A 16,641-nucleotide genomic window follows, 5' to 3' on the forward strand; every position below is an offset into this window, starting at 1 on the left:
ACGGTGCGTTACAGTTTGCCTGGGCAGCATTGCCTCCTGTCTGTGCAGAGGAGCAAAATCATTCTCTTCTGCCACGCAGGGCACGTCCACGCTGGAGCTAGAAGGACGTACCCACGCTAGTTCTGATTGAGCCAACCTGCTAAAAAATAGAAGCAGGACGGGGCAGCCACCCCGAGCACTTGCCTTGGATTTCAGCCACACTTCGATCTTTAGTGCACTAGCTCAACCAGTGCGAGCGTGGGTACGTCTCCGCAAGCTGGAAATTCCACCTCCAGCTCTGGTGTAGTCAGACCCGGAGGGTACATTTACGCTGCAATCAGAGCCGAGGCAGGGCGATGGCTAGCCAGGCTCAGTGGACTTGGGCATACGTGGTTCAGGCTACCGGGCTATAAAATAGTCGTGGAGACATTTGGGCTGAATATTTGGGCTTGCGAGGGGAGAGAGTCTTGGAGCCCAGGCTCCAACCCAAACATATACATTGGTAATGTTAGCCCTGCAGCCCGAGTCAGGTGACCCAGGCTCTGAGACTCGGCGCTACGGGTGTTTTATTGCAGTGCAGGCATAGCCAAGGAGACCTCGGTAGAGACTAGCTAACCCTGGTTGCAGCATGGCCAGGGACACCCATGGGAGTCGCTTTCCATTAACAGTACACTCTTTTCTATAAGAATGGAGACAGCATCTGCTACTTGATGGCTAAACACAATCCAGTTGGCTCAGGCAAGGCCATGTGACTCAAAACGTTCTCCCCCCCATCAGTTAGGAACTGTAGAAATTACACATGTTTCTGGCTCCTTCCCATTTCCAGCTGCTAGATTGTATTTAAGAACGGCTCAGCGGCCTTGATTTCCCTATTGTCCTTGGCCAGGAGGGCAATTGCGGTAGGTGCCAGGGGGCTGTTGGGCCGTGGCATGGACCCTCTCTCCTGCCGTGCACAATCACGCATGGGAAGGGAAGTGTTCTCCCAGTCACAAACAGGAAAGGGAGCTAGTGCCTACGAGAATTTCAGCATTAAGCTGGGGCCCAACTTTGAGATCCTCAGCTTAAAACTATTCAGCAAGCTCCCGATTCTGTGCGTGACTCGTCAGTGCGGGGTCTGTATAACGAGGAGTCAATATACGATGCCTTGTTTAAAAAAAATAAATAAAAACTCTCAGTAGCAGAGGGGCTCACACCAAACTTTGGGGTGCCTGGAGCTGGATCTGCAGCTGAGGTTTGTGGCTTGAATCCAGCTGCACGCTGTAGTTTTGTAGGCTGAGTCCTCACTGTATCCCCCAACACTTGGCTCTGCACTCTTTCTTGTCGTCACGCTGGAGTTATGCAGAAGACACTGCAGTGAAATCCGCAAAGGAAGGTGTCTGGCTGGCCTAACAGTATATTCAGTGCTCCCATCAGCTCTTTCCTCTCCTGGCTACAGGTGAACATGATCGTCTTGGGGAAACACCTGGGCATTCCGAAGCCATTTGGGCCGATCGTCGACGAGCGGTGCTGCCTGGAAGAGAACGTTCGTTCCCTGCTGGAGCCGCTGGGCCTGACCTGTACCTTCATCAATGACTTTTTCTCCTACCACACCCTCTCCGGGGAGATCCATTGCGGCACCAACGTCCGCAGGAAACCCTTCTCCTTCAAGTGGTGGAATATGATCCCCTGAGCAAAGGGGGTGAAATAAAGCTCACTGCTTTTTTTTCAGAGAAGGTGACCTAAAGATGAACGTGACATACAGTTTCCTGGGGTTCACTTCACCCACCACTGAATTTGTAACTTCAATAAAAGCAATACTTTCTAAAGAAACCCATTACTAACCTGCATATGAAATTGCTAGCTACCCCATCCCCTTCTCTGCCGCACAAGTCAGACAGTTTGCTGGGACTGTAATCCCCACTACTGTTTCTTGCCGCTCATCAAATATAGAACCTTAAAGATGTGTGTGTCACCTAATTTATTATAGCTACCTAGGAACCTATAAGGCCCCCAATCATCATGTATTTATCCTCATCTGTGCAGCAGAGAAGTACTAGCAGCCCCGTTTTACAGTTGGGGAAACTTGAGGCACAGAACATTTAAGTGACGTGGCCAAGGTCACACTGGAAGACTGTAGCAGAGCCAGGAACAGAATAGTCTAGTATCCCAGTTCTGTGCCTTAACGACAGCTGACTGCGACAATTCCCTCGCATGGCAACTTTCAAGATTTTGAAGGAAGGCAGGCAATAGGGAAGGCACTGAGCTGGGATGCAGAAGTCAAGTCCCTGTTTGGCTCATTCAAAGCAGATTTGTTTTAATCTCACCTCACTCTGATTCAGGGAGTAAACCAGGGTCTCCCACATTCCAAGCCCGGGACCTAGCCACCAGGCTACAGTCTCTCTCTCCCTCCTCCCTGGTTTGACTTTGATGAAACTACATATTTTGTTGAAAAAAGCTAACTCCAGCTTTAAGCACAGGGTCCCACTTCTGCTACAGAAAGGAAAAGCTACAAGTTAGGGAGAGTAGTGAAAGCTGAACCTGTCTTCTCGGGCTCGCTCCTCTCCCCATTACCTGGGGGAGCTGCAACTTTCCATGTAAGTTTTCTTTTCTTTTCTTTTCTTTTCTTTTTTTTTTTTTTGTTGGTTTGTTATTTAAGGCAACCAAGGGTATGCGGATCCCTGGGGGTACGCAAAGGTCTTCCAGGGGGACATCAACTCACCTAGAGATTTGCCTAATTTTACAACTTACGATGCCTTGTAAAAAGCACTAGCGAAGTTAGGGCCAACTAAAATTTCATACTGCTCTATATGCCATACTCTGAAATGTAAGTACAGTATTTATATTCCAGTTGATTTATTTTAGAATTGTAGGGTAAAAATGAGAAAGTCTGCACTTTTTTCAGGAGTAGGGTGCTGGTCTGATTTTGTAAGCAACTCGTTAAGTATAGTGAAACTTGGGGTACACAAGACAAATCAGACTCCTGAAAGGGGCACAGTCATCTGGAAAAGTTGAGAGCCACCGCTTTAAAGAAGTTATTTGAGTACTTAAGCACAGGGGCCTCCTCACAACCACACCTTGTTGAATTACAAGACGTCAAGGGGCATGCAGGGCTGTAGCTTTTTCCATTTGGAGGGTGAAAAGTAACTTTTCATCACTTCCACTCCAACCATTCAACTTTCAGACCTGGCATGGTAATATTTCTCACAGAGTACATCAAGGGCCAGATGTCCTGAGTTTGGAGAAAACACCTGACTGGACAGTAAAGTTCTGGCCACCTGGAAGTTGACCACCATCCTGTGTTATGTAAAGTTCAAGAGTTCACAGTCAGATGCACGGAGCATATAGGTTTTACATACTCAGTGAACTCTTCTTATGGCGGGGCAATAGATACTGAGTCAATCTGGGCGTAGCATACTCTGTAGTCATACCCTTAAGCTCCTTGTAAAATCTCTTTGCGAGGGCAAAACAACGTGTGTGTTCTTAGCCTCCTGTGGCTAACACACGATAACTTAATTAGCGGTTACCATTCAAGAAAAAAATCATAGAGTCACTGTGGAGATTTCTCTGAAAACTTCAGCTCAATGCATAGCAGCAAAACGAGCTAACAGAATGTTAGCATTAACGATTAGGAAAGGGATACAACATAAGAAAAATATCATGACATCATTAGGAAAGGTCCAGCAATGAGGATTAGGCAAGTGGTCAGGGATGCAACCCTGTGCTTGGGATGACCTTTAGCTTCTGACTGCCAGAAGATGGGAGGGGAAGACAGGGGTGGATCCCTCCAAAATTGCCCTGTTTGTTCTATACACTGCCCCTGAAGGCCTGGTACTAGCCCTTGTTAGAGACCGGATACTGGGCTAGATGGACCACTGGTCTGACACAACATGACTGTTGTTATGATACAATATCCTAGTGAAGACAAAGCCGTTCGTAGCTTTCACCTGTGTTGCAGGTCGAGGTAAAGACTATGAGGGAGCCAAGGGAACCATCAGACCATTTTTTTTTTTAAAAAAAAGATCACAGTGGAGGATGTGAAGAAAGGGCAGAATTAAACATGCAGCATTTTTGTCACCCAGCGTGCGTCCGAATGAGCTATTTAAGAGCTAGCCAGTGCCGTCACAGTCCGAACGGCAGAGCAATATCCACTTTGGATAAACTCTTCCGAAAGCTTATTCGTCTATACGTCGGTGCAGATAATAAACAGTAAGTGCATTGGGCCTATTGCTCCTCTGTCTGTTTTCACACAGATTCAGCTCCTTTGATTTCCAGTAGGGTCAATCCTGACGTACAGCCGTGGGAGAAGAGCATCGGGCCCATTGCATTCCTGGCTTACCCCCTTCATGCGGAAGAGAAAGATCTGTGGACTGTGCTAGGATGCTTTTTGTGGCGTGCTACTGCCCTCTACTGGCTGATCCAGTCCCTTTGTCCTTTGGTTAGAGCGGAAGATGCAAATTGGGGGTTATGTCTGGATTCCTTATTCCTCCTGGTTTCAGAGTAACAGCCGTGTTAGTCTGTATTCGCAAAAAGAACAGGAGTACTTGTGGCACCTTAGAGACTAAATTGGTTAGTCTCTAAGGTGCCACAAGTACTCCTTTTCTTTTTATTCCTCCTGGTCGTTAGGGGCAGCAGAACAGTCTAGCCTAGAAAGGCAGAATGCCGAGAATATTGGCAACATCCCACTGCAGCCAGGACCTAGCACACCTGCCCTCCCTCTCTGGGTCAATCTGGCAATCTGCTCCCGCTCCCATCGCCTGCCCTCCTCCATGTACACCTCCTACAACAGGCCTTCAGAAGCAGCAGCCTGCCCCACTCCGTGATGGAGACGGGCTGCCATTGGACCAGAGTGGCTTGATATGCATTACTGGGTGTGTGATTGCATCCCCCAGCACCACGCCCCTGATACAGCTGCAGCCGGGTATCAGAGGAGCATTTTCATTGCCACTCACCCTCTCCCTTCACTGTGGGACCCGACCACCTGGCAGCTGCATGGGGCCCACACGACGGACCTGCCATTTCCACTGCCCCTCAGCTGATTTTACCTCCCTGCCTTGGCTCACCCCACTACCTGCATTCATGCTGCTGGTCACCGCCACCTTCCCATTGCCCATCCCTCACACCCATCCTCCCTCCTCCAACCCAGCCTCTCCAGCTCTCACTTCCCATGCTCAGATCCACAACCCAAAGCACCCCCACACCCAGAAACATGTTCCAACACGTGCACACCCAGTTTACGGAGCCACGTAATATTCTTGTAACTTTCATCCTCCCTCAGTCTTGATTGTTGCTACTGCCCATCTCTAAAGTCAGCTCTTTGAGCTGGAACCGTGCCGGACTGGTTCACGGAATGCCTAGCACACTTCCCGTGCTGTAGGAACTGCCAGGATGGGTCAGACCAGGGATCCATATAGTCCAGCCTTCTGTCTGGGACATTGGCCGGTAGCGTTGCCAGATGACCAGTTTTTGACCAGAACACCTGGTCTAAAAGGGACCCTGGCGGCTCCGGTCAGCACCGCAGCGGGGCTAAGGCAGGCTCCTGGCTGCCCTGGCTCCACGTGGTTCCCGGAAGCGGCTGGCATGTCCCTGTGGCCCCTAGGTGCAGGTGCAACAGGGAGGTTCCCCAAGCTGCCTCCACCCCACAGCTCCCATTGGCCGGGAACTGTGGCCAAAGGGAGCTGCAGGGCCAGTGCCTGAGGATGTGGGTCGCACACAACACACAGAGTCACCTGGCCGCCCCTGCGCCTAGGAGGCAAACGTGCCAGCCAGCTCCGGGAGCTGCAGGGTTCCTTCCTTAGCCCTGCTGAGCTGCCAAGCGCCTGAGGTAAGCACCACCTGACTGGATCCTGAACCCCCACCTGCACCCCAACCCCTGCCTGGAACCCCTTCCTAACTCCCTCCCAGAGCCCACACCCCAACCCCATCCCTGAGCCCCTTCCCGGAGCCTGTACCCCACAGCTCCTCTCACACCCCAGCCGAGCCCACTTCCTGAACCCTTCATTTCTGGCCCCACCCCAGAGCCCACACCTCCAGCCTTCATCCCCTCCCACACCCCAACCCCCTGTCCCAGCCCAGTGAAAGTGAGTGAGGGTGGGGGAGAGCGAGTGATGGGGGGGGGATGGAGTGAGTGGAGGGTAGGGCCTCAGAAGGGGTGCGGCCTTGGGGACGGGGCAGGGCAGAGGCAGGACAAGGGTGCTCAGTTTTGTGATTAGAAAGCTGGCAACCCTATTGGCCGGTACTAAATGGTTCACAGGAAGAGCAGGACACCCTGCAGCGGGTAACTAAAACAGAACCATGCCAGGAGGAAATGCCTTCCTAGCCCCTGCTAGTTAGGGACTGGAGCATGGGGGTTTATATCCCCGCTACATTTTGTAAATTAAGCCTCTTTTTAAGATTAGGAAATTACAAGACATGGCTAAGAACCCCCCACGGTTCATAATCCCACAGTACTAGGGGAGAGGCGGTGAAAGGGTTAACTCACATTGTCTTGACAATTTAAACAGCTTTCTAGCATGGAGTCTTTACACTGAAGTGCTTGAGCATGTTTAATTGGGTAAAGCATTGAGACTACATAGGATCCTAGAGCTGAAAAGACTTTCTGATCTAATAAACCCGTTCCGGTGAGCGGACGGCAATCAGTAGCGGCACCCAAGAGACTTCCGTACCAAGCAGATTTTGGGTATTGCGCCTAAGCGTTCCCAGAGGCCTTTGTTTTTAGAAGGGCATAAGTTTTTTTTAACCTCTTGGTTTCTCTACGTAAGAGGGGTCGGCTCGTCTCACCAGCCGCCCTATGTGCTGCCTGGAACAAGTCAAATTCAGTTTGGGGTGCTGAAGAGAAAGGGCAAGGGAATAGAGCAAGGAAAGAGCGGACATGGACACAGGCTCTTGTCCGAAAGGAGCAGTTTGGGTGGTAATACAATGCTTGAGGCGTCAATTTAAGAAATCAAGGAAGAAATCTTGAAGAGCTGTTAGGGTACGAACAGCTGCCAATGCTCCTCGGCCGCTTCTTACTCAGCAGAGGCTATTCCAATCATGACTCAGCAGAGGTACAATATCTGAGCATCGTGCCCAAAGCACAGCGACAGAGCATTTGACACCTGTGAGCCCTGCAGAGCCAGGGTCAGCCCTGGGAGAGCGACCGAGACCCTATGCTATCATTAACAGAACTCTAAGGGAGCTGGCCAGGTGAAGGAAAGAACCCAGCTTGCACCTCAGAGCCCCGGAGGAGTTTGCAGCAGTGACAACTAGGAAAAACCCTTCTCCCCATGTTTTTATTTGTAAACTGAGGCAGCTGCTGTGAGAGCCGTTGCAGCACAACCGTGGAATCCTGCCCTGCCACTTTTGTGGTCGCTTCTCAGAGAGCAACTGCACTGCAAGCAGGCGCCTATCAGGGCAGGTGAAATTTGTAGTAGTGCTCTTGAAATTCCCTGTTCAGATGTAGGATTACAACCCTCTCCCAGCGACCAGTCTTTTGAAGAGAGACCCCTATCACGCTTCAGAGCAACAGCCGTGTTAGTCTGCATTCGCAAAAAGACAAGGAGGACTTGTGGCACCTTAGAGACTAACCAATTTATTTGAGCATAAGCTTTTGTGAAGTGAGCTGTAGCTCACGAAAGCTCATGCTCAAATAAACTGGTTAGTCTCTAAGGTGCCACAAGTCCTCCTTTTCTTTTTCCTTATCAAGCTGCAGCTGATCTAAGATGACAGTGTTTGGAAGTGGGGTTGAAAGCAGGGAGAACAGAAAACTCCCGTAAGCCTGCCGGATGGCTCACCCTGTAACGCAGAACCTCTTTCCATCAAACTGATGGGAAGCCCAAGAGGCTTAGACTGTCAGCTCTTTGGGGCAGGGACCGTCTTTTTGTTCTGTTTGTACAGCGCCTAGCACCATGGGGTCCTGTCCATGACGGGGGCTCCTTAGCACTTCAACACAGGCATTGCTTTCCCTGCCCTCTACAGACGTTACTATGCTAGCCCCGCCATTTGCTGGTAAAGCGCAAAGGACATTTGTCCGATGTTTAACTATTCCGTGCCAATGACATACTGGGCTAAGCCAGCAGCAAATAGGCACAAAACGGCCAAAGACATTAAAAGCTACTATGTTGGCACAGGCTACGGTCAGCAGTGAACAAAAGGCCTGATCTAACTGCAGTTTGGTGGCCTAGGAGGAATGAGTTGGTGGTCTCAGCTGAGTTTCTAGAAATCAGGAACAATGCAAACATTTTGGTGGTTGGCACCCTTGCTAGTTTCAGCAGAGGCCAGAGACTGATTGGGCCAAGGAGACCAAGCTCTGATTGGAAGTGCTTCTTCTAGGTCAGAGGTTCTCAAACTGGCAGGTGAGCCCCTCTCGGGGTGGGGGGTACATCACTGGGGGGGATGAGATGCTTGGGACGGGGGGAGGGAGGGGGGGGAGAGACATGACAGACACCTTACTGCACACATTTTACCCACAGCCGTGAATAACTAGCAATGCTGATTTCTCCAGCCAGCCAATCAGGTCCTCAGAGGACGCGGTGCGCATAGAACAGTATGTACTTGTGTGGCACAAGAGGGAGGGGCGCACACAAATACAGACACAAGGGGGGGGCGGGGGGCCCATGATCAAACAAGTTTGAGAGCCACTGCCCTAAGTCGTGAGAGGGGTGCAAGCAAGGAAGATTAACTTTGAAGGGTTTCCTATCAGTATGGCATCTTTTTCACAAGTAAATTCACTCAGGGGAATAGAAGGGGGAAAATACTGAGGAGTAGCACACATGCCCACTTCCAGGCTATCAACAGAGGCCTCTAAACCAAAAGATGTACACAATGATGTTGTTTATTTAAACATTTACTCCAAGAAATATAAAAAAAACCCCATGAAAATACAATTACAGCACTAACCCAGGAACCTTTCATCTCGTCTAAACCAAAAACTGCTCCAAGATCCTTTTTCTCCGACTCTCTTTCACTCTCCCAAGGTAAGAGCACAAAGAAGGCAGCTGGGGGAGAAGTTAATGAGGAACGTGAATAATGTTTAATTTCAAACTACCACAGGCAGGACTTTGTCTGCCTTGGGAGGTTCAGCCCCTTTTGGTTTGAATAATTTTTGGGTGAAGGTTACTTTAATTTTTTTTTTTTTTTTAAATAGCTGAAACAGCTTAATACTAGGTCAGACGGAGAGTCGGCACCTGGCCTCTGGCATGCAAACTCCCAACCCCAGAAAGGGTCCGTAAGAGTTGAGATTTCCAGTGCTGCAGACCAATATCTTGGGAACTGGTCACGGCCAAGTCAAACCTCTGTCCGCTCATGTCCTGCATCTGTTAGTGGGCTAGTAAGTGAGCCAAGGACACAGTCTGAAAGGAGATTTTTGTTCGGGAGTTTGGCATTATACCAAGAAGAGACAGACAGGCCGCAACTGTAGCTCGGTGCAAAGGTTTTGGTGATGTGGGTGAAAAGGCTCAGGTGAGTTTGATTGTAGCAGAACCTCTGGCCTGGATTTCAATTCTCAGGACAAATCTCTCTTACTTTGAGGCTGACTAATTTAGGGTGTTCCATTTAAGACACTTGGGGGCCCACTGTCAGAAGCACTGAGTGCCTATGACAACAATTGATTTCAAATGGGAGCTCTGGGTGCCTAGTGCATCTGGGGAGAAAAAACAAAGCAAAAGAAATTCCAGGTGACTAAATTAGCCTCCCATAAACACAGGCACTGAAAATTAGTCAGATATTTTGGAAAAATTGCGACCGCACTGCTTGAAGGTGGTTTATAACAACTGTACATGTAGGCACCTGGTTGAACAGGAGTTCAGTTCAGTTTCGTTAAACACTCAGTGCTGCTCCATGCAGAATTAACCAGGTGCAGACACTGCAGCTGGCTACTGCTGTGGTCTGACATCGCAAGGGAAATCCCACTTTTCTAGAAATCCACCTGATCCAAAGTCTATGGAAACACAGAAGTCAATAGAAAAAACTCCTATTAAATTTATCGGGCTTTCAAATGGGCCCTAGATACCTGGCTTGAGGGGGGGGGGGAGGGGGAGGAGACAGTTAAGATTGAGGCCACTGGATTTACTCAATACTGTAAATGGGAAAGGCTGACTAACATTATTAAACTAGCAAAGCAAAGACTCAATTGAAGAACTTCTCCACCCAGCTGCTTTCCATGTTCAAGGAATTTTTTACTTTAAACACAATAAACAAAGTTTTTTGCAGTAAGTACTGCAAGAATCCCAGAACTGCAGTGTACCAGGATGCTAGCAAACGTTGCCTCTAGAGATCAGTGCAGCTTGCTAGGGTAACGAGAAAGGAAAAGCCATGCTCACATTTGTGTGGAGACAGAGCAGAGCACTCTGTTAAAAGGCACCTTTGTTTCTCCAGGACAGTGCAGAGTATTGGAATGGAAGAAACTTTTGATGGGTATCTGATCGTAATCGAAAAATAATAAACCTCCAGACCGTCCAGGGCTGGGAGCTCTTTGCATCTCTCCGCCAGCAAAACCAATTTGGTTCAACAGCTGCTCAAGAGTCAAATCGAGGGCCAAGTCCCTGCTGGTGGAACTGCTGTCCATTTTCACCAGCAGAGTCTGGCCCAGCACCTGCTCCAACACCCAGTTTGGAGGAATTGGATGTGACTGTATAGACAGGGTTCATGGGTCAGCAGGAGGCAGTAATTTCCAAGGGGAGGAAGACAAAGGATCCCCTAACGAATGCCTGCAGCGAGCTGGTAAAAAAAACCGCAAGTTTGTAGGGAAAAAGACGTTTATTGAAATGTCAGCGCTGAGGGGTTGTTTTCTGACTAATTCTAACCCCCCTACTGTCAGAGGCCCTGATCCTCCAAAGACTTACACACATGCTCAGCTATGCGCTCAGAGCAGCCCACTGACTGCAGTGGGACTCCTTATGTCTAGTACGTATTAAGCAGGCAAATAAGACTTACTTGATCAAGGCTCATGTCTCACCGACCAAAGGGAGAGGCCTGGGCTGCAAAGTTCTGATCTAACCCTCCCATCCCCAACAAATTCAGCGGTGTTTGAATCCTGGGTTTTTATTTAGGCCCCATCTCTGAAGACTTCAGACTCTCAAAGAAAACATCAGTGAGGCAAATTGCTATGAAAACCTCACACAAAACACAATTACCCTTGGAATCAACCTCACTTTGAATCAACTTCATTTACAATCAGCACTCAGGAGCACCACTCGTGACAGCCTTTTCATAAGTGACCACAGGTTTTGATGCCTGACTTGACATACCTAGGGCTTCATTTTTCAGCGTGGGTGAGCACCTGCCGATCCTGTTGTTTTCAACTGGAGCTGTGAGTGCTCTGCTGAAAAACGAGCCCCAAGGTGTGTCAGATTTTGGGGTACCCATCTACCAAGGCACCAGGTGCTATCTGAATGTGTTGATCTAGATTTTGTCTTGATGGAGGTTTTTAATCTGAATGGAAACAATTTAAATCGCACAAAAAGGTCAACGCTTATGAAACAGCCATGAAATAGGTGGCAGACAGAGTCCCGCAGCTTAATCTACCAAGGGGTTACACAGCTGGATGCCCGCTCCTTGGGGCTTATGTCAGACGCTCCTCACACAGAACAGAGACCAGCACATTAAAACTAGAGAGATGAAAATGTAAATTTGATTCTGGAGAGAGATCTCAGCAGTTGACTGCCTCAGTTCACCAAAGAGATGGCCCCATAGACACTCAGGGTAGATTTTCAAAGGCACACAGGGCTATTAGGGGTTTAACTTCCATTGAAAGGCAATGGGAATTGGGTGCTTACGGCCATTTGTGCCTCTCCAAATCTTCCCCCAAGCTCTTAGTGGCAACTGGGACTCTCCTCAATTCAATGCAACAAGCGCCATGTGGCCCTTCTTATGCGTCAGCAGCTGTTCCACTGCTCACCAAAGTACGTGGGGTTTATATGCCAAAAGGTCCTGCCATTTTCATCGGAATAGGAACTCGTGAGCCAGGAGCAAATGTCAAACGTTTAAAAGAACTGAACACTTTGGAAATGATACAGTAACAGGTAGTTAAAACTGTGAATCGCTTATAAAATTGAACCTCGGAAAGGCTAACAAAAAGCTTCGGTCAGGTCTCAATGCCGGTCTGCAATCTCTTTCGGTCCCAGTGCACATTGGAAATGACAGCTGCCATGGCAGGGGGGCGCGGGGCCCTGGCCTTATCAGAGGGTGCGGGGGTTATATTCAGGAAGCTTCTTTAGTTTCTCTTTCTCCACTTCGCTTTCATCCCTGGCTATCACCAAAGAATGGGCGTAGCCCATCGCCACCTGGGTAGACAGAACAAAGCATTTGCCACCCTAAAGGTTATACTGGATTTCCATTGCTAACAAACTGCCGAGTTGGGAGGTCTAGTGGGTACAGCACTGGCCTGCGATTCAGGAGATTGGGTTCTAGTCCCGGCTCTGCTGTGTGACGGTGCCTCAGTTTCCCCAGGTATAAAATGGAGGTAGTGATACAGATCAGACTGTAAGGCACACGGAGTTCTACTGATGACAATTGCTGTGTAAGAGCCAGGGAAACCACAAGTCTTTTTATGATCAGTGGCTTCTTATAACTCACCTTTGGAGGAACAATGTGCAAGGACTAGCAAAGCGCACAATTGCTAGATTCCAAAGCCTGAAGGGACCATTGTGATCATATATTTTGGGGAAGGTGGTCAGACTAGTTCCTAGGGCATATCTTTTAGAACAGCATCCAGTCTTGATTTAAACTACACCCCATCCCTACGTTCCTCTAACTCCTTGTGAGAGGTTTGCTGACACACCACATTCATTGCATCTATCATGAGCGCCATGGTGACACGAATGATGGACACCATCTCCCTGCTTGGGTATCCGCATAAGGGATGGAGTAGGGAGTCTGGTCAATTTCTGTGCGGATTTAAAATGAATGGATTAATGAACATTAACGAGCGTCTACTCTACACCTACGGGGATTTTACTCCATTTTACAGCCCTCCTCCCCACTTGTTGTGCATGCACATGGCACATACCCAACCCAGAAACAATCTGTCTGAGCCAGGTTTCTACTTGTGCAGTCCTCTCTGAGAGCAGCAATACACAGACACCTACACACTGTCTATACACAGACGCCTTTCCATTACCTATGGAAAACAGACTCCCCTGCACTTCCCTCCACCTCCAGTTGCTGGTGTATTTTGCATAGGACAATCCCGTTACCCAATATCCTGAGGTTAAACAGGGATCTCACTGCCATGCTTCGAAGCATCAAAGCAGAGTATTATGAGGAACGGGATTATGAATAGGGCACTGATTTTCAGAAGCATGAGATGTGAAATGAGCCTCTCAGGCTGCAATCCTGTCTGCTATGCTAACGGCTCATGTTTTTATTTGCTGGGTCTGCTCTCACCTGCTCTGGATAAATTCCATCTAGGGTTTTCACCTCTTGGGCTGCAGTAGAGGACTTGGGTTTATGGTCTCCATAGCCCTGTGAAGAGAAATGCAGAAAGGGACTTGTAAGATCAGAGGGTAAACCACAATCTAACCATTGTCCAAGAGGCTGGATTGTGTTATTTAGCCTATTCCCTTGGTTTGCACTGGCTTCTGGAGTAGCCCCATGGAATAACCAAAGGTATGGAGGTTAGCAATTCTCCTAGGCAGGTTTAACTGCCTGCAAGGGCAGCAGACACACAGGAAGAACTAGCAATTACAAAAAAAATTTCCTGAAGACCAAGAGGAAAAAGGCTCTGGCTTCTAGTTTGTATTTTATAAAATCCTTGGGTTTTTGGTTGGTCCTACAAAAATGGTTCTGCAGAGGAAAACAAAATGTTATCCCCAAAGCAAGATTGCCAGCATGTGAGTGGGGTATTGATGCTGGGGCATGAGGAAAGGACACCTCACCAACAACTCAGAATTATGTTATTTTCAGCTTCATTTGGAAAAGGGGTAGGCAGGCCAAAGAAACTTTGTTTTCCGAACTTCTAAGAGTAGCAGTCAAATGCAATGAGCAATGGGACTTTGATAAGGCAGCTAATCAATAGGTCAAGGAGAAAAAAAAAAAAAAAAAAGGATCAGAACATCTAAATCAGTATGAAACAAAAAAGCCAATATGGTGGCTAAATCTTGAAACCACTGAAAATTCAAAACACTGCAATGCACGCACAGAGAAATCCAGAGTCACAAGCAGTCTAGCTCTACCCCAGTCACTTGGGACACTGAGAATTCGAACCAAGAAGGCAGATATACAGTCACCATACAAAAGTATAGCACGGGGGTGGCCAAATTTACTGGCCCCCCGAGCCACATACAACACTCTTCAGAAGTTTGAGAGCGTGGGCACACCTGCCGGGAGCTGGAGGTTGGGCATTCAACCCTGCTCCTGCTGCTGCTGAAGCCCCGAGCCCTGGCAGGTGTGCCCCACAGGGCTGAAGCCTCAAGACCCCCCTCCCCACTGGGCAGAAGCCCCTTCTGCACCACCCTGCTGCAAGGCAGAGGTCCTGAGCTTCCCCGCTCCCAGTCTGGTAGGTGAAAATGGGGGGGCTCCGCGAGCCGCACTTTAATGGTAAAAGAGCCGCATGTGGCTCGCAAGCTGCAATTCGGCCACCCCAGCATAGAGGAAGTAGTCAAACTATGATTTCCCTGGGAAAATGGTGCATATTAGATAGTTATGTCACACTACCCCAGCCCTCGAATAGCTCTTAAGGAATGAGATAGAAGGGCTGTTACATGGGCTCAAAAAAGTGGTGAGATAAAACATTTGATAATTAGACACAAAAAGTGCATTAGGGTGAAGCCAATTGCCTTCTAGAGGTTGTTAGGCACAAGGCAACGCTGAGTGTTTCCAGCTATTTGGGAAGCCAGTTCTCACTGAGATACAGAACTCACTTGGGTTTATGAGTTAAGTGCACCCACGCATCCCTCTCCTCCCCTTCTCTCCTGCACAAGCTCCCTGCTTCCAGAAAAATTCACTTCGGAATATTTTGGTAATTTTCTCTGGGAGAATACTTGGCGTAGTTGTGTGTGTAGGAGTGAGCAGAAAGGTACGTTTCTGTGTAGCACTTCATCTCTGTGTAAATTACCTATTATTGCATCTTCCAGGCTAACTTTTCAACATGTGCTACAGGAAAAATTTTTTCCCTTTAATAACTAAATTAAGGAGGACAGTGACCATTTAAAAATACAACACCCCACTAATTTAGCGATCACAGGATTACAGCAGTCCACTTGTAATGCTGTTTCTCCCCATCTCTTTGCTTGCAATCTTATCTTCTCTGGTACCGGACCAGCCTGGCTAGGGTTTCTGTGCAAGTCCACAGCTGCCTTCTTACCAGTTCACCGAAGGTCGGAGATGGGCCCCAGCTGATTGTGCTCTCATCTGCAGCCACTATAATACTGCTCTTCCTGAAACAGGTACACAGGCTGTTACTGCTACATGATCTGCCTTCACGCCCGCCCCCCGGCAGCCCCATTTTTTCGTTTCCCATGCCAACTGGCCGCTTGGTATCAGAAGAGAATTTCCCCAAGTATTTTTGGATGCTTTCTTCCTCAGATGCAAACCCTGGTCCAGCTGTTTTCCAAAGTGCTGCAAGGCCTGATCCAGCTGCACCTGGCTTGGATGGGTGGATCCTTGTGGAGCCCCACTGAAGTCAGAGGCCCGCCTCAAAATGGAGCCCCATAACTATTCATTCCCGAACGCAGCGTTTCTCAAACGTGTCCACCAGCGGAGTTTGTGTGTGGCCACGACAGCCTCCCAAGCATTGGCAGAGATTGGGGCAAAGCAGCGCCCCCTCCCTGCCCCGCCCAGCTCTTGCTCCTGAATAGCGGTTACCAAGGGCAGCGAGAAGCACTGCCTTAGTTTTGTGCTGACCCTGCCAGCGGGGATCAGCACCCTGCACCACCCAGCCTCTTCGGGGGCTCTGGGCAGTGCCTCTGGAGATGCATGGGGCCAGTGTGCACAGCGCTGGAGGTGGCTCGTCAGCTATGGCATTCGGTCCCAAGAACAGTCCCCTGGGCAGCTACCCTGCTCCCACCCGGCTGGGACATGAGGAGCCTGCAACTCTGCAGGTGGCAGGTGAGTTCCTGACCCGCCTTCCCTGGGCCAGGCTCTCACTGAAGGGCACGGGAAGCAGGGATAGAGAGCCGAGTTTGTCAGAGCCACCACCAGCAAGAGTTGGTGGCCTAAATTTGTTGAGAGAAGCCCTGTAACATACTCAAGATAAAAACCTAACAGAAAATCAAGGAGAGGTTGAACAAACATTAGGTCTTAAAGAGATTCCCTTCCCATGTCTACTAATACTATGCTCCTACTCCAACAGAAGTCAGGCAAGTCAGAGATCGATGTTCATTTGAATGAACATCCATGTATCAGAAGTTGCTTGCTTTTTAGCGACAGAAGAACATGCAGGGGAATGCCTGGATCGAGAGAGTGGGGAAAGAAATCTTTAAGTCACAGTGTAAAGATTTACTCTCAAAGTTTGTAGGGCCCTTAGAGGTCACATGCTAGGTTTCTTCATTGCAGCATAGTAAAATTAGTAACAGTATATTTACAGGGGGACTTTTCAAACAGATCCCGATGTTCCCCACTCTGAAGAGCTTGCAGTCACAGAGAGACAAGACAAAGATAGGTGTGGCGTGAGACAACAGGCCAGATAAGGGAGAGGGTGAAGAGGATAGGAGACCAAGGAGGAAGGATTCCTGGAGAAAGAGGGTTTTAAACAGGTGAGGAGGAGATAGA

At 48.9% G+C, this 16,641-nt stretch overlaps 2 protein-coding genes across 3 annotated transcripts in view; one reads left to right on the top strand and one right to left on the bottom strand.

Annotated features, from left to right (window-relative positions):
* Positions 1–1,921, top strand: part of LOC125624402 (protein-arginine deiminase type-3-like) — a 42,855-nt gene extending 40,934 nt beyond the window's left edge. The window contains exon 16 of the mRNA XM_048825064.2: positions 1,415–1,921. Within this exon, the coding sequence (XP_048681021.1) occupies positions 1,415–1,648 (234 nt within the window). The 3' untranslated portion in view covers positions 1,649–1,921. The remainder of the gene's footprint in view (positions 1–1,414) is intronic.
* Positions 1,922–8,751: 6,830 nt separating this feature from the next.
* RCC2 (regulator of chromosome condensation 2) overlaps positions 8,752–16,641 on the bottom strand; it is a 37,079-nt gene continuing 29,189 nt past the window's right edge. The window contains exons 12-14 of one of the 2 annotated variants that reach the window (XM_048824825.2): positions 15,236–15,308; positions 13,318–13,395; positions 8,752–12,215 (exon numbers count right to left, since the gene is read on the bottom strand). In XM_048824825.2, coding sequence (XP_048680782.1) covers positions 12,111–12,215; positions 13,318–13,395; positions 15,236–15,308 — 256 coding nt within the window. In that variant the 3' untranslated portion in view covers positions 8,752–12,110. The remainder of the gene's footprint in view (positions 12,216–13,317; positions 13,396–15,235; positions 15,309–16,641) is intronic. The other variant, XM_048824826.2, reaches the window with a different exon arrangement.

This window comes from Caretta caretta, chromosome 18, assembly GCF_965140235.1.
Source record: "Caretta caretta isolate rCarCar2 chromosome 18, rCarCar1.hap1, whole genome shotgun sequence".
In the NCBI taxonomy this organism is placed as follows: Eukaryota; Metazoa; Chordata; order Testudines; family Cheloniidae; genus Caretta; species Caretta caretta.